The following is a 22,162-nucleotide window of genomic DNA, read 5'->3' as shown; positions in this document are numbered from 1 at the left end:
ATCCTTCACCTCAGGAGACAAAGAAACTAAATGATTTGATCTCTGTGATGGGTCCTGGCCATGCTGGCCAGTAAAACGCTAGAAAAATAGACTGGGACGGGGGTAAAAGATTTAAGTTTTAGACTTTTAGATGCTTGTTTTCACTTTTATTTCTGGTAACCATTTCTACCTTTATCTCTTTTACTTGGTATCACTTAATCCATGCTCTTTTGTTAATAAACTTGTTTTATTTTCACTATAAACAATTTAAGTACTGTGTGTGAAGGAAAGGGTGTATTTACCACCAGTTAAATAAATAAGCTGTGATGTACTGGTTCTTTAACAGAGCTTAATATCGTTTGTGAAAGCACAGTGGTAGGGACTATGCATTGCAGAGAAACATCTCTGAGGAACTCAGGGGTTGGAGTTCACTGATTGTTATCTGCTAAGCAAGTTTTGGGCCAGGAGAGCCTTGAGGAGTTCGCTGGTGAGGAAGATGTGACAGGGAGCTGACATGCAGTCTAATTGCCAGCTAAACTGACTCTTGCTGAGGCAGAGAGGTAACACAGTGACTCATAGGTCTGGGTATCCCCAGCAGCGTGTTACAGTATGTATGTATGGCCTCACTCTTTATGCCTACTTGCTCTGGTGGTAAGTCCTCACAAGAGGGTCAAATAAATTGGCCTCTGGTATAACAAGGAGGCAGGGAGCAATTCATTCCTTCTGCAGACAGAAAAGTAGGGCCTGATGAAAATCTGTACGTGCTAAGACCCTGATTCCTAGCATTTCAGCAGCAGCATGCCTAAGTGATCAGCTTGGTGACCTCTTGGCTGCTCCAAACTGATGCCCAGGGTTGGGAAGTTGAGGCCCCCGATGAATAGTACAGGGAAGTGGATAAAGACACATCCTCCACACAGTTAGCTTACAAGGACTACCTGTCCTTGACCGATACAAACTGTTAAAAGACACATGCAGATAACAACTTTTAGTAAAGCAGCTTGAACTATTGAAACTTTTCAAAGCCTACAGCCACTACCAGCAAAGTCAGCTGGATCGTATTTTTGCTACCTGTGATGTGCGCGCTATTCCATTGCTTACGTGGAAAGGAAATCTCAGGATACTGTTTTCTCACGGTGTGATATTATTACAGCATAACTACACACTCTGTTGTCTTTTTGCCATTCTACTGTTGAACTCATTCAAAGCATTTTTTCAGAGAGGACAACATTTACCAATGAACATTTTTAGCTTTCTAGCTGTATATTCTGAAAAGGTTTTGTCATGTTTTCTTAACTGACCAAATACAGGCCATTTATAGAAGATACACTGAAATATAACTTGTATGAACAGGGCACCAATACGTCCCCTAGGGAGATATCAGGCATTCTAATTTATGGCAGAATTGTGACCTGCCCTTATGTTACCATTCAGGGGAGTAATGTAGCTCACGCAAGGCACGTCTTACTAACTTGCTTGGGCTACCCATATTTCAGGTCACAGTATGTGGATGGAAGGGATAGCAACCTGCCTCCTGGCTGCCCACTTGCTTAGGGGAAGGATGAAGGAATAGATTGGGCCTTGCCCTCCCACCATCACCCAAAATGGAGCTGATCTGTCACAGAGGGGGGCAGTAATCAATATGCAAGACACTTGCTTCCCCTCCCGGAGCAAGATGGTTACCATGGAGGGAATTGTGCTTTAGTGTTACAATTCCCTTGTTGATCTGCTTCTGAGTCAGCAGAGCTATGCACTCCCCCTTGCTCAGAGCATATTATAATGTTACAGTCTAGCTCTAATTCAAGGGCTGATTGTGGGCATGAGATGGAAGATTTCTAAGAATCCTGCTCCTTAATCAAACAATTCTAGTGGTATTATATGCAAAATTAAGAGCATTTATTGATTCTCTAAAATAATTTGCCTAAATTGTGAGTGTTACAAGAAATACAGCAAGTAACATAACTACTCCTTTCTTTCAACTGTTGCGCATGGACTAGAATACAGAACTTCTGAACTGACTAAAAATAACATACCTAGAAATAGGCCTGAACCAATCCAGAGACATGAACATTTCCAAAAGTGAATATTAAATAATCTTGTGTGTAACCCTGCCGAAGTGTTGGAAATATAGACCCTGGGGTGTAACACAGTAAAACCATCAAAACTTCACTTACTGGTCCTTAACAATTGCCCCACAGCTCAAAGCAAGAGTCTTGGTTGAAATATTTCAACCATGTATTTTATTAAACCACTCTCTGCTTCAGGACCTAAATAGGTATTAGAACGGAATTGCCAACACCGGTCCATCTTGGCTAGCATCGTTATCTGACATAGGCCAATGCCAGATGCTTATGAGAAGGGATAAAGCCTCCTAATTCTCCTTATGGTGCAATACTGTGGAGTACCATGATGGACCCTTACTGATACCAGTTATGCCCTGAAACATGAGAATTGTTAATCTTTATAACATTTATACACTAGCTAGTCTAACTGCAGATGTTGTTAAATGTTGCATACACAGTGTTTCCTATTATATATTTTAAACAGGTTACCTTTCTGTTATTATGTTATTTTTTCTTGTGTAGTAGGAATGAATAAATAGGAGCCACCACTTGACCTCTAATGTCATCCTTTATTTTACATCCTGCTATCATATCTCCTCTTACTCTTCTTCAAACTAAAAATATCACTTAAACTAAGCAATAGACACATGTGCATTTAGTTGCATTTTGTACATTAAATAATCAATCTGTGTTTTCATTAGTGATGAACCTGTACAACCCCCTGCCCTGATCTTAACACCCCTGAACTTTGAAGAAGTTCAGATCAGATCCTGATCTGAATGTTGGAGCTCAGGCCTCACCACTCACAAAACAACAGAAGGAAGGAGGAGGTGTTACTGCCACTCTCCTTACACCCAGTAGTCGGGGCACTCATCTGAGATGTGGGAGACCCAGGCTGGAACTTCCACTCTGGAGCAGAGACTTGAACCCAGGTTGGTGCCTTAACCACCAGGCTATAAAATCATTCTCTCTTTTTCACACCTACTGAGTACTTATTTACACAAAGTGGAACAACTTTAACAGAAGAGATTGAGAGAAACCTGTCCGCCGGTAGCCTGGTGGTTAGAGCACTCACCTGGAGAGACAATGACCTGGATACAAGTACCTCCTCTAGAGTGAGGATTCAAACCTGGGTCTCCTACAGCCCAGGTAAGTGCACTACCCACTGGGCTGTTGAATATAACAGAGGGGGGATGGGCTCCTCCTCTGCTGGTTTTGTGACTCTAGCCCTTCATTTCCTTTGCTTTTATTTAAAAAAAAGCTGTAAAATAACCAGAAACAAAATGAAGTTTTGTCAACACATTTGATTCACCAAAAAATTAAAAAAATATTTCACTTTGAGTTGAACCAATATTTTCCCCTAGAATTGCCAGCAAGCCAAATATGCAGTATTGTTGTAGCTGTGTCACTCCCAGGATATTAGCGAGATAAGGTGGGTGAGGTAATATCTTTTATTGGGCCAACTCCTTTCCCAGACTTGAATAAGAGCTTAGTGTGGTTCGAAAGCTTGTCTCTTACCAACAGGAGTTGGTCCAATAAAATGTATTACCTTACCCACCTTGTCTCTCTAGAAAGCCAAAAAATCAGTTATTTGTCCAGCTCTAGTGACTACTCACAGTAACAAAATTAATCCTGTAAGTTTGCAGAACCAGGGTCTAAACTTTGTTTGCACGACGTTAGTGGCACCAATTTTGTTTTCAGATGATTGCGCTTCAAAAAGTTTCATAACAATCAGTTCTTAAATAGCATACATTACTGCCCTATTAACTATAAATTAAACCCTCATAAGAGATAGTGAATGTAAAGTGTGAAACAAAAACCCAAATAATTGACCTACATTGTAGTATACAGGAAGAAAATTGTTTACAGCATCAGACATTTTGGCTTCTTTAACAAGTCACATAGTATTAAAAATGGATTAAAATGTATTGGGGAAATCCATATGGTGAAACCTGAAATGTGAATTTAGGTCAATCCTTAGTCTCAACATACTGGCAGTGTCCTTTTAAAGATACATTAAGATTTCCATCTTTTATTTCCTACATGACATCCTTAAAAAGAAACAGGAATATTCCAGAGATGAAAACATGTTTCTTGAATCTAGGAAAGGTATAAAAACATCACACTCACAGCAAAGAAAAGGTCTTGGGGACAAGAGGCCAACTGCATCCCTAGTATAAGGATGCTCTTAATGAAATTGATTAGTTTGACCCATAAAATTAAAGGTCAATTACTGTGGTTCACTGAATCTGTTTACTAGAGGTGTCAATTTGAGCAATGTAGAAATTTCATACTGAAACCTTTAAGACACCAGAAACTAAGCATAATTTGTCTGTTTCATTCCAAATCCTAAACTCAAGTCAGGTTTACAAATCTGGAGTTGCAAGCAAACATGGTCTGATTTATGGTTTTGGGGAATAACAGAGCTGAGTGAATGCTTTGGTCTGTTTTAACATGAAACTCTAATCAAAACTCAGCAGGTGTGGAACAACCCAATCCAAATCCTTAAACAAGGTTTGCACAAACCTCTTCAAATTGAAACAACTGAAGTTTGCACAGCTCTAGTGACAAAACTCTGTCTGAATTGAAGACTGGTTCTTTCCACATTCCCGGGACCTAATTTAGACCTGGTATAAGTCAGTGCAACTACACTGCCTTTAATGGAGTTGCTGCTATTTTACACCAGGACTGAATTTGATTCAATATTTAAGGGGGACTGAGTGTGTATGTTGCCAGCTATTCCATTTTGTTATGTACTTGGACAAAATCTGTTAGAACTCATGCCCGGATAAAGATAGAATATAAATGGGGAAGGTCACGATTTCTTTATTATACTCTTCAGACAGCTAAATTATACTTAACCCATTTTAAGACGACCTACAGCACACACAGCTGTTGAGTGTTGCTATGCAAATTCTGTTGCTACCGCGTGTAGAAAAAATCAGCATTTTGTTTCCAGGAGAATTCTTACTTAGCGGGCTATTTAAGTTCACAGAAAGCATTCAAATGGCTGTGGTGTTTAACTATATTAGCATATGCATTTCCAAAAATGGCAAAAGCAAGGCAAATCTCCATGTCCTAGGCCAAGCATCAGCTGTGCTAACAGAGCTGTGAAGTATTCACAAGCTGAAAGCTACATGCAAAATAACACTGCGGTGGTGAAAATCCAACAAAAGCAAGGCATAGCAGAGTTCAGGCTCAAATTCCATCAGTAAACTACCCTGTTATGCATGGGAGTTTGACACAGCGGGTGATTTCTGTCCAACGGTTGCCAAGGCCAGACCAGGCAATACTGCCAAACCTTCAGCCTCAGAGTATCCCTATATGCTGGAGACTGCAGCTCACAGGCAAGAGATTGAAATGACTGTCATCAGCAGTCATGCTCCAGTATCACATGGTCTGAACTGAAGTACACAAGTTGCTTACTGCTGAGAAGTACGGCTTACTGCTATGTGGGGATAACTCGATGCCCTGGGAATTTCCCCCTTTTCCTTGTTTAACTAGAGTCTTCCATCAACTATTTCTACAACTTTCTCCACAAACGTACATTAATTCTGGACACATTCTCTTTTTTCCATCCTCATACTATAGGACTGGCTCCTCTCACTCCAAACAACTATGCCATACCAGCTGATAAGGAGTAGGATGGGATGATCTGGTGTATGTACACCCCTCAAATCCAGGGCAACATTCCCCCCCTTAAAGGTCATATCTCTTTAATATTAAGGCCTTTACATATAGATAGATAGAGAGAGAGAGTGTTCAGTAAGTTACATTTTGAAAGTCCAGCATTAGGCTCAAGACTCTCAACACTATCCTACTCCTGAAGCTTAGTTATTGTACATGGGAGAGACCTGATTAATGGCATGCAGAGGACTCCAGATTTGCTTGAGTCACATGACATTTGCACTACTATTTCACACTCAAAATTTTGATATTGGAGAATTCTTTATGTTTCTGACATGTCCTGCCATTATGTATGATGCTGCACGTGGGACAGCAACATAGGCTCAGACCTGCTGTGATTGAAGTCAGTGGCTAATTTTCCATTGGACTCAATGGGAGCAGGATCAGACCCTATATTTGATCATGGCAGAAAATCTCCATATAATATAATATTTTGCATGATAGTATCAATGTAATTAAAATATACTAAAGCAGCAACCTAAAAAGAACATTTTTAAAAAAGGAGAAAATTATTAAACATTTTTAATTAGGTTGTCTCCAAACACGGAGAGGAATCGGAACAGAAGGGAGAACAAATACATAATTGATTCTCCCTACTAAACTGAGACTCGGGATCAAGACCAGAGATTTAGACTTGGCATGAATGGGCTTTCTTCTGTTAACTTTGCATCATAAACTACTTTATCTAACTAGATACTTTATCTACTTTATCTCTTCCTTTTATTGCTTTACAAAATGCTATTAAAAAAGAAAAAGATGGAAAAAGCAACTATATTTCCAAGACGGACATGACATAGGCCCCAAACTTTGACTGAATCCACCCTGGAAGAACCTTGTTTTGCAGTGATGCAAGAATCCACCTGCACTATTGGAAATACATATTGGAAAGACACACATTAACAGTTGGCATAAATAATAAATAGGTTTTTGTACTCAGGTTATTAGAAGATAATTGTTCATATTGCAGTACACATACTAGTCAATTAGAACACATTTTCTGGTACTAATATTGAAAACATATGTAAGACAGTGGGCCAACTCACCAGCAAGTGCATCAAAAATCACTCCCACCAGTATCAGCAGCATTTCAGTCCATTCTCTTTAGAGTTGAATTTTATTTCTCCAAATTAAAACAGTTTTACATAAATTCAACCAGGACCAGCCCTAGACCAGCTGCCCCCCCCCTCCATTTGTTAAACTTTTGAATACCCTATTTTGTATTGCATTTGTAGCCCATTTCACAACTTTCATGCACAATTTGCATGCATGATTTATCTCTGTCATATAAGCCTGTCTCGCCCCTTATATACCCGCAAGGGCATGGCTGACAATATTCTAGGAGGTTCAAGGAAAATGTAGTTCTCAGAAAGTCTGGAAGGTTCCATGAGATTCTACAAAGGTCCAGAACATTCTAGGAGGTTAGTAAAAAATGAATCCACATACAGAAGACCTGAAACATTTTACTTCAGACATTCTATTTTCCCTTTTGTCACCAACAACAAAAACAACACCCCAAGCCCAGTACCCCCCAAGCCTGGCACCACCTGCCCCCAAAAGTCAAAGCCACTTTCCGGTTATGAGTAAAAACAGTTTTCTCACTAAAAAACCCTTTTTTGTTGATGTTTTTAATACACTTCAAACACAGAACTGGAAATGTTAAAATTTTGGTTTGGAGACTAAAATCAAGTTTCATCCAAGTACAACATTTTCTGGCAGAGTTGCAACCCCCTGAAAATGAGTGTTTATATGATTTGCAAGTGTAATCTTAAACAGGTGACATTATTAGACAAATGTTAAGACTATTCTGCTTACAAGAAAAAAATTTAAATGTAAACCAATAGCTTTTCTTTACACCTATTGCCTGTGAGCTAGCGAAGAAGCACCAGATAACCAACAGAGTCTGTTCTCTGAAGTGAATTGATATATTTAATGATAACACCAATAATGTTGATCAACAAATAAGAAAAAGCCAGCGTGACCCATTCTGGCAACCCCTTACATATGTGCAGTCATAACCTGGTAATTTTCCCCATTGAAATTAACTGGTTTCAATCAGGACTACTCTTGTACACAGGGGCCCAAAGCTTTAACAGGCATGGAAACTGAACTACCATCTTACCATTAAACATGGATCACCCCACAATAAAATCTTAAGGTACTCAGGCAGGAGGGCTATAGACAGAAAAGCTTTTTATTATAGACAACTTTATCTTTATAGAAATGAGGGGTTTCAGTCTCTAGGTCATCAATTCAGGATCTTTAAAGAACATTCAATTAACATTTTAAACATTTGTACTGAAGCTACAATGCTTAACAATTGTTACCAATTATTTTACAATCACTTTAATTAGAGTAGCCCTGATCCGTCGTTCCCAACAAAAGCAAATTTCCCATTCAACTGGAGCCAATGGGAGTTTTGCCTGCTCAGGGACTGCAGGATTAGGTACAGTGTGCAGAATTGATTTGAAGCCATCTCTTTCCAACACAGTCTATAGTTCATTACAAATAATGATTATTTCCTCCTCCCAATACTTCCCCTATTGCTGAAGAGAAGGACTCTTTCATTAGAAATCAAATCCAACATAGAAAGCTGCCCTTTTACCTAAGGACTCCAAGGATTAATAGCTTATTTTGTATCAGAAAGGTATCTGCCAACTGTTGCCACATACCCCATGCAGTGGTCAACCTTAAAAACCAGTTTTATTTTAGATGAACTGATGAGGCTACCCAAGTATTTGCAGTATTACCTAAAGTTCCAGATATGGTACTTACTGTGGTCTAATTGAAAAATACTGTACATATTGAAACAACTGTATTTATTTAAGGCAACCTGGAAAGTTTTAACAGTGATCACTGTATCTACTATTCTATATATTGTGGAATACTGTGATACTCATTTCACTTTTAGCTTCCTAGAGCTGGGCTAATAACATCTGATGGATATGATTTATTTTTGTTTGTGATTTTTCTTAAAGGTATTTAAAATGCCAGAATATACACCAAATAATTCTTAACTTGCTGCTTGTGTTTGAAATCCCATTTGTTGCAACGTATCTGATACTCAGCATTCAAGCTTTGTTGATTGGACACCAAGGTCATATGGCATAATTTCTGTTTCATGCCTGGATGAATCTTAAAATCATTTTTCTTGATTTTATTATAAAATTAAAATTAGTTTTCTGCAAATATTACATAACATTTCATTACAATTTGCTGGTTATGTGAAATGTTCCAGCTAGGAAACTTATCTGGCTAGAAAGTCACAGAAAGCAATCACAAAAGTTGCGAGAACACAGTCATAGCAAACTCAGTTAAATATTTGTTGGAATATTAATGGGAAATGTCCACCCAGTTCTAGTGGTACCCATTGGAATATACTGTTAACGGTGATAGCTCTATATTAAAGATAATTTCCTCTCACCAACTGGATTCACTTCAGTTTGTTCACATTTCTATTTTAGAATAAAATGTAGGTGGTAAAAGCATAAACAATGTAAAGACGTCAATGACCTTTATGTATTATTGTCTAGGTGTCAACAGTGATGTACAACGTCACCGTACATTGCCTTCATGAGGGTAATGCTAGACCATTTAAATTAATTTTCTTCTCTAAATGCTGATCTTTGCAACTGACCATAGTGATGTGCCCAATTAGTCATTAATGGAAAAATTAATCAATTTTTTGTGGTGACCTGAGTCTTACATGGGCAAGTGGGTTATCACTCTATCCTTTTGCCTCTGTAGACCCGGAGCTGTAATAGGGTTTACCTTCTGCTTTGCTCTACGAAGGACAGGGCACTTTTAACACCTTTTAAGGTAGATTTCTTTTTCTTTTATTTCATGTGGCCTTCTGGAACTGCATTTTGATTGCATTCCTGGGTTTTACAGTGACTTTAATTGCGGGGTTTTTGTATGTGTTCTCAGTTTTTTAATCTATGTTTGTTTTATTGTAAAGTACATTTTATATCTGCTACGTAAGTACCACAATGTGTCCCTGTACAGCCGCTGGATTATAAATTGTGAACCCCAGCTCTGCTGGAAACTAGTGATGTGCCTGGAGAGAGTTATTAGCAGAACTCCAGCAGTCTGCACTAGAACACTAATCCCACTTCTATAGGTCTGACTAGACTTACTTCCACAACATGCTGCACTCTGAGACAAATCCTGAGGGACGTTGAGCATCTTGCTGGTTCTAAAAGCGCCCATTCAGTGAGAATCCTAAATGCTGGGTAGCTGCTTGTCACCCCTCAGTATCTGTCCAGTTTCATCAATGTACAAAAATATCATTGGTGGGCTAGAATAAAACAACTATTCAGTCCAAGACTAAAAACATGCAAGATCAAAGCAAAAGTTAAAATCACTATAAAAACTATAAATTAAAATCAATAGCCCATCTGGAAAAAAAAGAGATTTAAAAATCTCATTTAAAAAAGGAGTTAGTTCATGGTCTCTCAGGAAAAAAAAGGGAGAGTATGTATGCCATCTTGTAATGGCCAATAGGAATTGCAAGTACTCAGCACCTCTCAGGATTTGGTCCAATAGAAAGGAAATATTATGATGTGGTTAGTGTAAATGACACACTACCGCATGTGGCATGGTAGATTAAATACTCAGTATTGCAGGGTATAGAGTTTGTGGTCAGGATTAGTAGAACAATGTTTGACAAATTATTACTTCATGTCTTGGTGCTAAATGTGTAACAGGGTATTGAAAATATTCCATAAAAATAGCCCTAGGGCACCGATACTTGCCTGCCCGGCATTCCTTCAGAGAGAGAGAGAGAGAGAGAGAGAGAGAATGGAGAAACAGAATGAAAATACTTTGTGGCACACACATACACAAACATACTCCCCATTCTACAGCCTGTTTGGCTTGTAAGAATGTATCTTTACTGGACCTGTAAACTGCAAGAGTAAGCTGTGCATTTCTGAGAAACGTTTAGGTGTGTTTTTTTATTATTTTTTATTATTAATATTAGTAGTAGTAGTAGTATTCCTTATGGCTGAAACTATGGCTACCAAAACCAACACATGCTGTACTGAGGAGGGGTTGTTTCTGTTTTTAGTGCTTCTCAGCAGCAGACAAGCTCACATAACCCATATCTTTGAAGAACTGGCTGCTTCTATCAGCACCACTTACCAATAATAATAGGAAAACACTGTGCTTGCTATATAATAGTCACATATCGGACAGACTAAATGCTTCTGATAAGTGGCTGGTCCTGAGAGAAGGTGAGTGGATTGACTTTCACAGGTAAATACTGGCAAACAAAAACTCATTTGTTAGACATTGGACTATACAGACAATACAGTCTCAAGTTGTTAGTGACAAATGTCTTGGCTTAGGAAGAAGAGCACTGATCTCAACTGTGGTGCCAAGGCTAGTCGTTTATTTTTCTTGTCCCTTGTGCATTTACAACTACAGATCTGGTCAAGGTTCTGCTTTTTAAAATATTGATCCCTAACACAAAGATGGGTAACAGTATTGGAAAACACAGCCATTATTTCCTTCTGTCCTCATAAGTTACCGCACTCCATAGTAAACAAACAGTGAGTAAACAAGGTCAACAAGAACAAAAGAAACTGAACAATAATTCCATGGCTTTTAACATTTGAACAATCTGGAATCTGCCTCTGTAGTTTTCAGGACAGGAAAAAAATGCAAACACTGATGGAGTAGAAATTAAACATTAATTTAAACTCAACCATTGCTTTGTTTCTTCAAATCTTGGTAAAGCAGATTTGTATAATAGTGGGATAGACTTCTCCCAAACTAGCCCTTTGTGATCTACATTGTGTTATGAAGGAAAACAAGAGCAATATGTTTCCCAATTTCCTTTTATTCTATGTAGAATACGTTCACTATATGAAATACAAATTCTCAATATAAGCCAAAGCCTCTGGATTCTGATGCATCCCACTAAAATATCAACTGGTCATACATAGAGTAAGAAGACACTGCAAGGTGATCTCATTATTGTGTCTCTTGTAACTCTGCCTCCAAGATCAAGGTACCATAAGTTATAAAATACCAAGGAGCTTTTTCAGCTGTATTTGAAGACAGCAAGATTCTGATTCTAGACTTTGAAATCAATGTGACTAGATATGGAGTGAGGTGTTACTCAACTTGAGGAAGACTATCCAAGTCTGACCCTACAATGACGACTGTTTTTCCTTAATTTCCAAACCACTGATTTGACCATTCCGTCCAGTTGTTTAAAAAATAAACAGATTGAATAGAAGGTTATAACCATAGTGCTTATATTTTTAAACAGTTGTTAGCCTTACTAAACTGGAAAGTGAAAAATTAACAAATACCTTTATTTAAAAGCCATAAACATCTACTACAGAAGTCTTAACTTCTTTCAAAATTATAGAAGCTTCTAATCATCGTAGCTTCTAAGCATAAAGGTAGACACAGGGCAGATGTATTCACGATGCTATAAGGACACAGTAACGTCCCTAATAATCCAAATTTCAAACTGCAATTATGTTTGTTTTTCCTTTGACATTGGCAAGAACTTGAGTCTAAACTCTCTTGATTAGTGTCTTTCCATCCCACATTTATGATTGTGTTAGCCTTAAATAAAGCAAAATGAGAGATAAGAGGACAATAAAAGGGGTGAAGAGATGTGGGTGCTACATGGAGCTAGAATATTTTATATATATTAGATTTTGCAGCCCCGTATAGATTTTGTAGAAATATCTTTTCAAATCCCAGCAAACCCAGTGTTTGTGCTCAATACAGGCGGACTTACAATATGTGGCTCTGCTATATAATAATTAATGCTGCAAGAGAGCAAAGCTTCTTCCCATTTTCAACCCTAGCAATTTGACTCAACTAGGATCTCAAGCACTTTAGGTTTTGATATTTTTAGCCAACCTCTTATGCTGCATTTTCCCTTAATGCTACCAATCAACTGTGAAATTCAGTTGCAAAACTAATCTTTGCAGTAAATGATATGTAATAACCCCTTTTTAAAAATAAAGACTGTATGACCTTTGCTGTTTTTTAAGAACTTTTCATGGTCCAATACCAAACTGAAACATTCCCTTTCTCAAGATCAAAGTCCAAATACATTTCTGCTTTTTTATCACTGTTCTCTCTGCCATAATGAGAGCCAGAGGCTTTGAAAGGCTTCTTGTAACCTGATAACGTTTTTGCAACTGCAAGAATTTCTATAATTGCGAACAGGCTACACCATATAATAAAAATTTCATATATTTTTTATTTCAACACAGAGACATAGAAGTAGAAGCCATATGACTCAAACAGAATTCTGGAGTCAAATGCTACATTCCTATTTTAAAGTATTTTATGATAAAGAATTTGTATTAAATATCATTTGGAAGAAAAAAAATTATGAATCCTACATAGAGATAGAACTAAGAAAAGTGAGAGATGGTAGCTGGATGCTATGGTTCTGACCCTGCATTGTGTAACAGCAGTGAGAGATTCTCCTGAGCAGGATATATGATTGGGCCCGAAACAAGGAAAACTCCATTCATCACAGTTAAAGCAAATACACACAAACACATTTGCTGTTAAGGGAGGTGCAGTCAAAAGCAGCCGTGACCAAATGTTCTCTAATGAAGCAAGAAAGCACGAATTTAAATTTTGAATTTGTTCTTGGAACAATTATGCCATCCACAAAGGGATAACCTTGGGAGCCCACAATTTCTCATGAATTTGGGAACTTATCTCTCAAATAGACACACGCCACATTTCCATAAGTATATTGCAGCCAGTTAAAGAAACTTTTAACAACCAGCTTTCATGATATCTGGATGGAGGCATAGAACACACCACTGCACTGGGTAAGTATCTAGCAGGATTTATAATTATTATTATTTTATGTATGTGTGTGTTAATTGATTCTTCAAGTTTCAAGATATGAACTTCACTTTCCAGAAGACGAATACTCTGTAAAGACATATACACTGTAAAGTTCTCAGTATAAATATAAGGCTTCTTTAGATTTCAGGAGACTATACTTTGACTCTTCTCAACTACATTCTTCTGTCATATTCAGCATTCTTTATATATTAACTACACTTTATATTGGATATGGCTGGTAATAAACTACAGTACAGTGCATAACCCCCAGTATCAATAGTTTTTTACATTTTTTAGAAGTGTGATCTTAAAGATGCTCACTGATTATCTTCATGTAAGGAAAGATGAAACAGAACTAGTGAGGGAGGACTCTGCTATATGTAATCTAGCATATACATCACAACCTTCTAAAAACAAATTGGCAACTGTTAAAATGTTTTCACTAAAACTTCTGTGAAAGATTTATTTCATTTTTTACAATATGTATTTTCTTTAAAGAGCCTGTGAGATTCCGGGAGCATTTTTTCCATCATGACTCATCCAATATGAATTTCTCTTTCAAGAAATTATTCCAGGAGTAAAAAGTGATACTCAGAGTGGTACCATCAATGCAGACAAAATACTACGTTTGCTGGAAAATAAAACTGGACCTGGAAATAGCCAGTGTGCTAACAGAAATGTGATGGAATTTCAGATTGCCTAGAATTAGGGATTTTTTCTATTTATTCTTTTTATTTATTAATTTGACCCTTACAGAATATTATCTCCACCTTCAATCAGGCACACATCACTGCAAAATGTTCCACTTTTTTCATTTGTAATTAAAGTTTGTGTTAATCTGTTTTAAAAATCTTTCCCTCCATTCCTTTGCAGGTTTACTGGATTCTCAGGAACAGTGTTCACGGTCCCTGAACTGCAATACCACTGCAGCATATCCCCTGGTTGACAATCATGTAATGTGCTGCTAGCTCACAACCACGTATAACCCTCTTAAAATGCCCTCCCGGCGGCTTCATCTCCTGCCTGAAAAGAATGAACTTCACATCACATCTAGACCCAACCACCTTGACCCAAATATATATTTTGACCCAACCAGCAGCAACAATGACCATTACAATGGTGCTTTAAAATAAGCAGGCTCTACTCACTGGCCCATATCGTCATGCTGGTGTGAAATAAATGCATGGTGCTAGGAAAGGGAGCTAAGCTGTGGTAGCAATCCCAAACTGGACCTTTTTTTAAAACAGACTTGGCATACAGGAGCAAATAATCTGTCAGTCATAACAATGCTTCTGCCTTAACCAGAAATTATGGCACAGAACTGGAGCAGAGCCCCTGTTACCACTTTGCAACATCAGCTCTGTGACACTGACAACCACCCACAGTCTCTCTTCTCTAATCTGTGGAGAAAGTTCACAACAGAGACTTTTATTGGTTGCTAAATTATTAACATGATAATCATCTGTGGCAAAAATTTTTTTTTTTTAAAACAGTGTAAAATATTTAGTTACAAAATACTTCATAAGTATTTACTATTTTCATTCAGTTTCCACAAACTCCAAATACACTGCCAGGTAAGGTTGTGGTTTGGTTTTTTATTTTAATTCCACAACTCATATTCAACTCAAAATGTTGAATGCACAGACAGTAGAATAGGTAACACAAGTATCCACAGTGACTGAACAGCAGACTCTACATTGCAGCACAGTGAGTGAAAATTAACAGTTCCTGAAATCACCGTATTGAAATTCCAATAGAAAGCAAGAGTGTAGCTTATGTCATTAAGAGCGTCCATTAGTTCGATCGTTTGAAAGCTAAGTTTTACACTATATAGTGGATCTATATATACAATACCTACACAAAATTTTCTTGGGTATTGCAGGTTTAAATATAGCAAAGTGCACAGTTATTGACTTCTTCTGCATTCAGTAACCTGGCTTTGATAGAAGAGAACTTTAGAGACAGTGCTTCATATAGGCTTATTTCAATCATTGGATATTTACTATGTAAAACTCATATTTCCAGAGGGAAAGGGTTTAGATTTTTTTCATCGGAATTATTTTAATATTTACTTGGCACCCAGCATAGGACATGCTCTACCATCATGCTACCTTACATCAGCACCAATTAGCTGGTAAGGCCTAATGAAGCAAGTAAAACATGTACATACACACCTGCAATCCGAGGAGGGTTTTCCCCCCTATTTTAGTCTGAAAGTAGATTAGCATCACACTAATAGACATTCAAAAAGAAACAGCAGCAAGAAAGATTTTTTTTAAAAGTTGGAAGCAAAATAAAAAAAAAACTACAGTAAATTAAGCGTAAACTATAAAATGTCTATTTTGTGTAAATGGTGGATAGAGCACAAGGTTCAATTTTAGGTCTTAGTGTGTGTGTGATGCACACTGCTCTGCCTTCACTTGGGTTTGTGCAGTATTGCTCAGTACCAGTACAATACTCTACAAGGGCAGGTGAACTTTTAGGTTTCTGACAGTTGGAGTATGAGACCGCCTAGAATAGCTGCAGATGAATGTGTCATTCCCCCCGAGAGCATGGTTTGTTACCCAAAAGGAGGAAAATAGGAAGCCAGTTTTATACTAATGTTACTTGAAGTTTCAGGCTGAACAAAGCATACTGAAAACTTGCGTAATAGAAACTTTAGTTGAACCCTCAGAAGAGAGGTTTCCTATGAAGCAGGTCACATTTCAGTTTTCCCCATTAAAAACTTGAATTACACAATTAAACAAATTACCATGTGAATCACTGGGCAGTACACCCAGTTTGGAATGGCAAAACATTAGTAAACGCTGACCGACCCATGTTACATAGATATGAAAATGTCATTAAAACAGCAGATACATTTTAATTTAAGATAGTACAGCTGACCTCTACCCAATACTTCTAACCCTTACAACTACAATCAACCAGAAAGTCTTACCACAACTAAGCAGGCAATCAGTGCAAAGCTTACTGCAAAGAAAACATTAAGCACTTGCAGTGATATAAAAACAAGCCAAATAAAAAAATAAAGCATGTTTTTAATCATAAGGAGACAATCAAAATTATCCAATTCACTCAAACCTAAAATGTTTATGGCATAAACAATAGTTCAGCCAATGTACATAAGTGATCTATTCTCACTCTTCTGAGGATATATTAGAGGAAATTAATCTTTGGAGGTGGCTACTTCTGCCTTTAAAATAGCTTTTCTATTACGACAATTTACAGCAAAATCACAGTTGCTTTCAAGGCAACTGATGGATGTCATCTTTAGTAAATAAGTTGGGGGCCCTATATTTTTAAGGACGGTAAAGAAAATAAGGAAATAATGGCTACACGAAAACCCCACTACTATGTACAGTATCACACTCATAGTCAATCATAATATCAAAGAAATACTTTAAGCTTAAAGTGAACTGTTGATTTAATATTTAAGGAAACAGAGACAGCTGCTGAATGTCCCAGAAATCCTCCAGTTCTGTTCATTAATAGATATTGTGCAGCAATACATTAATACCAATGTTGCATAAGACTTCAAATATAAAAGGATAGGCTTTTCCTCCCTTTTGTCACATTTTTAAAAACATTTTCCATCATTAAGTTGCAGTATTACAGTGTGATTGTACATCCCAGCACTGTATTGCAGCACTACATTAGTAACACATATCCAAGATCCAGCATGTTTTTGGGTATGCAGCCAGTTCAGCTGCAAACCTAAGGAAGATTTCCACCAAGCCACGAAACTAAACTCTGCACAAATATTTAACAGTTCTGAGACCTCTAAAGGCTTAAAATAACATGTATTTCATGGTATGCTAGCAGCCAGCCCCATAGCTGTGATCTGCAAAGTGCAGGGTACTCGGTAAACATACCATTGCAAATAAAGCATTGTTTCTCCTTTCAGTCTTAGAATTCTTAGAGCAAAATGCTGAATGATAACCTAATACTTACTGAGACTTCAAACCATAAACCATGCAATAGTAGCTTATATATTTCATTAAGTTTGTCTGTAACTTCCCACGCTTCACATCAAATCTTCATCCCCCCCCGAGCAGACGAAACACAAGTTCATTTAAAACAAACTGTAGGGTGAGTTCATTTTTTTCAACAGCTAACACTAAGCCATAACCCATTCAAACAGAATCCTTTCTAAGACAATAGGTTCCTTTTTAAACTGCACAACCAATGTGGTTTTCTAGTTGTCAGTTTTAGGTGCGTGCCAGCATGAAATGTTCTTGCATCTAAAATTTTAAATAATTACTCCTATTGATAAGATATGAGCAGAAGCAGAATTACATCATCATAGTTAACACTTACCAAAATACATGATGTTTCTCATTAATCATGCAGTCAGAATCCCACCGCTGTGTATTCAGCATTAGCTCCCGCACAGGGCTGACATGTAAAACAGAGCTCTTTCATTCTACATTGCGTGGAAATTTCCCAGCATAGGAACAGTGAGTGAGTAGTGTGCCTCCTCAGGATGAGTGCTTTGCAGGCAGTCTTATCCCTGATACAATCCCGGTCTGATTTAGCGTTTACTCTGGCTGCATGCTGCACTGCCCATTCTTACTGTAATCTGACTCCTCCTTGTCATGTCCTTGCTGTGCCTGTGACATCAGTACTAAGAGTACAACAAACAGATTTTTTCTTTAACTAGCTCCCATTGGGGTGTTCTAATGTCCTGGTTTAACTAATCTTAGCTTGCAAAAAATAATCTTAAAATCTTATACTGTTTGGCGAGTGTGTGTGTGTAATAAATGCACTCAGTGACATAATATGGTCAATTATGTAATAGGTGGGAATGGATAGCACGTAGATCGTTAACATATTTTCCTCACTAAGAGCACAATCCGGAAGGGTACTGAATGCCCTCAGTTCTCACGGACCTAAATGGGATCTGAAGGTGGCTGGCACTTTGCAGAATGAGCCCCTAAAAGGTTAAATAGATGTTTCCATCCAAGTCTTGTTTGAAGCTCAGTTTCCCTCTAAATGCATTTTTAAAAACCCAGAAATCATAAATAGAAATACAGTTGTGCTCAAATGATTGTTCAAACTATGATTACTGCCCATAAATAACAATGCAAGAGACAAACTTGATGGCAGAAAAGATTGATAATGAGGTTAAGAACCTTTAACCTCTAGTTCTCAAGGTCCTGTCCAGGTTGGTAAGTCATTAGCAGTTGATGGCTAGTTTGTTGTCTCTGTGACAAATGTGGTGATACAAAGCTGGGTCCTAATAGACAGATCCCCGCATGATCATAGCTGCTATGACAACTGGCATCTTTGTTGGCAGTCTCCAAAAGAAAGACAGAAGACATAGATAATGAAATACCCTGTTGCCCTAGAGGTCATGCCTCAGGTTAGATTTGATGCACATTAGCAGCACTGGTGAGGCTGCACTGTCCATGCCTCTGTATGTACTGAGTCTGTTCTGTGGATCAGTAAAGGACAGTGTCTTTGTGTATTGCCAGTATGGCATCTTTCACTAGTAATACACTTAAGATAAATAAATAAAAATAAACTAAAAATAACAAAGGAAAGTATACTGAAGTGTTTATCTCATTATAATGGGATCTAATGGGATAAATGCTTTCATGCCACAGGCAAGAGGATGACAGATATCATAGAATCATAGAAGATTAGGGTTGGACGAGAGCTCAGGAGGTCATCTAGTCCAACCCCCTGCTCAAAGCAGGACCAACCCCAACTAAAGTATCCCAGACAGGGCTTTTTCAATCCAGGCCTTAAAAAGCTCTAAGGATGGAGATTTCACCACTTTCCAAGGTAACCCATCCCAGTGCTTCACTATTCCTAGTGAAATAATTTTTCCTAATATCCAACCTAGACCTCCCCCACTGCAACTTGAGACCACTGCTCCTTCTTCTGTCATTTACCACCACTGAGATCAGCCTAGCTCCATCCTCTTTGGAACCCCCCTTCAGGTAGTTGAAGGCTGCTATCAAATGCCCCCTCACTCTTCTCTTCTGCAGACTAAATAAGCCCAGTTCCTTCAACCTCTCCTCATAAGTCATGTCCCTCAACCCCCTATTCATTTTTGTTGCCTTCTGCTGGACTCTTTCCAATTTGTTCACATCCTTTCTGTAGTGGGCAGTGGGAGGGGGCCCAAACTGGACGCAATACTTCAGATGAGGCGTCACCAGTGCCGAATAGAGGGAAATAATCACTTCTCTCGATCTGCTGGCAATACTCCTACTAATGCAGCCCAATATGCTGTTAGTGTTTTTGGCAACAAGGCACATGTTGACTCTCATCCAGGTTCTTGTCCAGGTCCTTTTCTGCAGAACTGCCGCTTAGCCAGTCGGTCTGCACTTATCCTTGTTGAACCTCATCAGATTTCTTTTGGCCCAATCCTCCAATTTGTCTACGTCACTGGACCCTCTCTCTACCCTCCAGCATATCTACCTCTCTCCACAGCTTAGTGTCATTCGTGAACTTGCTGAGCGTGCAATCCATCCCATCATCCAGATCATTAATGGTATAATTCATTTAAAGCTCCACTTCTTATCCTTAAAACCTCTACACTACACTAAGTTTAGTTTTTATGGGGTCCAATTACTTAGGGTGAAATTATTCTAGCATCAAAGGAGCCAAAGTTCAGTTGTAGATGGTGGCTATATACTAGGCATGCAAGGGCACTCTACATCCCGTACAAGACTTGACTGGGTTCCATGCTATCTCCACAAAGGCCAAAAGAGTTGAGTGCAGTCTGAAGGAGGGAAGGGCCATGGTATGAATTTCATGAAAAGAAAGCCCTGCATCGCGGTCGTGGCTAAACCTGGATGAATAACTCTTTTTTTCCTCTGGCAGAGCTAAAAAAAAAAATCAAGAAAAAAAATTCAGTTTGACCTAAACAAAACCCAAGTGTTCCAAAAAATGGGCAATTTGAAAAGTCAACAAAAAACTATTTTGGGTCAAACAAAATGTTTTGGTTGATTAAAAATGAACCATTCCATTGTGTTTCCAGGCACTTTTTTATACAAAAGCAAAGGAAACAAAGGGCTAGGTTCACAAAAGATGAGAAGGAGGTAATGGAAGCCTCCTTTATAACCTTTACCCAGTGGATAAAGCACCAACCTGGGATGTGGGCAACCAAGGTTCAATTTCCCCCCTCTGCAGGACAGGGATTTGAACTTGAGTTTCCAACTTTGCAAGCAAGGGCCCTGACCAGCGAGGTACGGGATATTCTGGCATAGGTTTCTTTCAGCCTGTCCTATTGAAGCTTTCCCACTATGTATAAATAATTAAATATTCACCAGACTGGGGACTTGATCTTCGGTCTCCCACCTCCCACAGGGTGTGCCCTAATCACCAGACTATAAAGTCATTCTCACTCACTCATTTGCTTCTTCTTTGTACAGGGGAATATATTTCACCTGTAGCAGAAAATGTGGTTCCTGATGTCCAGTCTAAGTATTTCAGATAAGAAATGGTGACAACTTTGGAGGAGGGGGAAGGAATCCTCACAGATCATCAGCAGACTTACTCAAGGGCAAAAAGACCAGAGGATCTATCCAATGGCAAATCCTCCAACTCTACTCTTGGCCTAGCCTTGCCTGTCCCCAACATCTCTGCAGATCTTTAGGTTACAGGAGGTCCCAGATCCAGCCTCCATCTTGCACAGCAAAACTACACTGAGCATGCTGAAGGAGGACTCTCTACACCAAGGAAGGTAGAGGTAGCTGTTATATTTAGACCTAACAGCAAAGGTAGGGTGACCAGACGTCCCATTTTTAAAGGGACAGTCCTGTTTTTTGGGACTTTTTCTTATATAGGCGCCTATTACCCCCCCGCCCCCAACCCTTTTTTTCCACAGTTGCTATCTGGTAACCCTAAGCAAAGGTTATAGACATAGGGGAAGCTGATAGTAACACAGCTATTTGCTGTGGTCGCTTTATTTTTCTGGCAATGAACTGGGACAAATGAAAGTGAGGCTCTGCACCTGGTGAGTACATAGTGCCCAAATAGTTAAAGGGGCAGATCACCAAAGTAGCATTTGCGTCTTAGTTGCCGGCACAGAAGCCATCACCTCCTCATTCTAAACAGCTGCTTAATGTGCAATGCTGCCTGTGTCATCGTAAATTGTCATGTATCTTGGGTCAGATCCTCAGCTGGTGTAAAGCACTGTAGCTCTGTTTAAGTGAATGGAGCCTAGCTGATTTACACCACTAGAGGATCTTGTCCCTTTTAAAACTCATCTTTAGTACAGATACAGTTCGGATGATTATTTTCACTTTTATATTCTAATGTGTTAAAACTGTCACTCCCGTTAGTATATGTTTGTTGTATAAACAAAGAAAATCTATAATCAAAAACAGCCATAAGAGAACTGGATATTTTATTTAAGTAACTTTGCATTTCCATTATGGAGCAGATGCAAGGGAAGAGGCTGGTCTTTCCTTATGGCAAGCTTCCATAGTCCAAATTCACATACTTTGGGCAAAATCATGCTTTCACCACATATATAATTCCCAAAAAATTGCAGAAAGCATCAGAGCTCCAACAAACACAGGCCAAATTCTGATCCCAGAATGGAATTGCATGGCTACAAAGGAAAACAGGATTTGGTGCAGTAATTT

At 38.5% G+C, this 22,162-nt stretch overlaps 1 protein-coding gene across 2 annotated transcripts in view; it reads right to left on the bottom strand.

The window, feature by feature from the left end:
* Positions 1-22,162, bottom strand: part of ZNF385D (zinc finger protein 385D) — a 358,005-nt gene that overhangs the window by 218,880 nt on the left and 116,963 nt on the right. Inside the window, exon 1 of one of the 2 annotated variants that reach the window (XM_054019979.1) lies at positions 17,880-18,106. The exons of the other annotated variant lie outside the window; for it this stretch is intronic. Coding sequence (XP_053875954.1) covers positions 17,880-17,901 — 22 coding nt within the window. The 5' untranslated portion in view covers positions 17,902-18,106. Of the gene's footprint in view, positions 1-17,879; positions 18,107-22,162 lie in introns of those variants that run through there. 2 annotated transcript variants of the gene reach the window in all.

Source organism: Malaclemys terrapin, chromosome 2, assembly GCF_027887155.1.
Source record: "Malaclemys terrapin pileata isolate rMalTer1 chromosome 2, rMalTer1.hap1, whole genome shotgun sequence".
In the NCBI taxonomy this organism is placed as follows: Eukaryota; Metazoa; Chordata; order Testudines; family Emydidae; genus Malaclemys; species Malaclemys terrapin.
The sequence above is the reverse complement of the archived record's forward strand: the minus strand, read 5'-3'. Positions and strand labels throughout refer to the sequence as shown.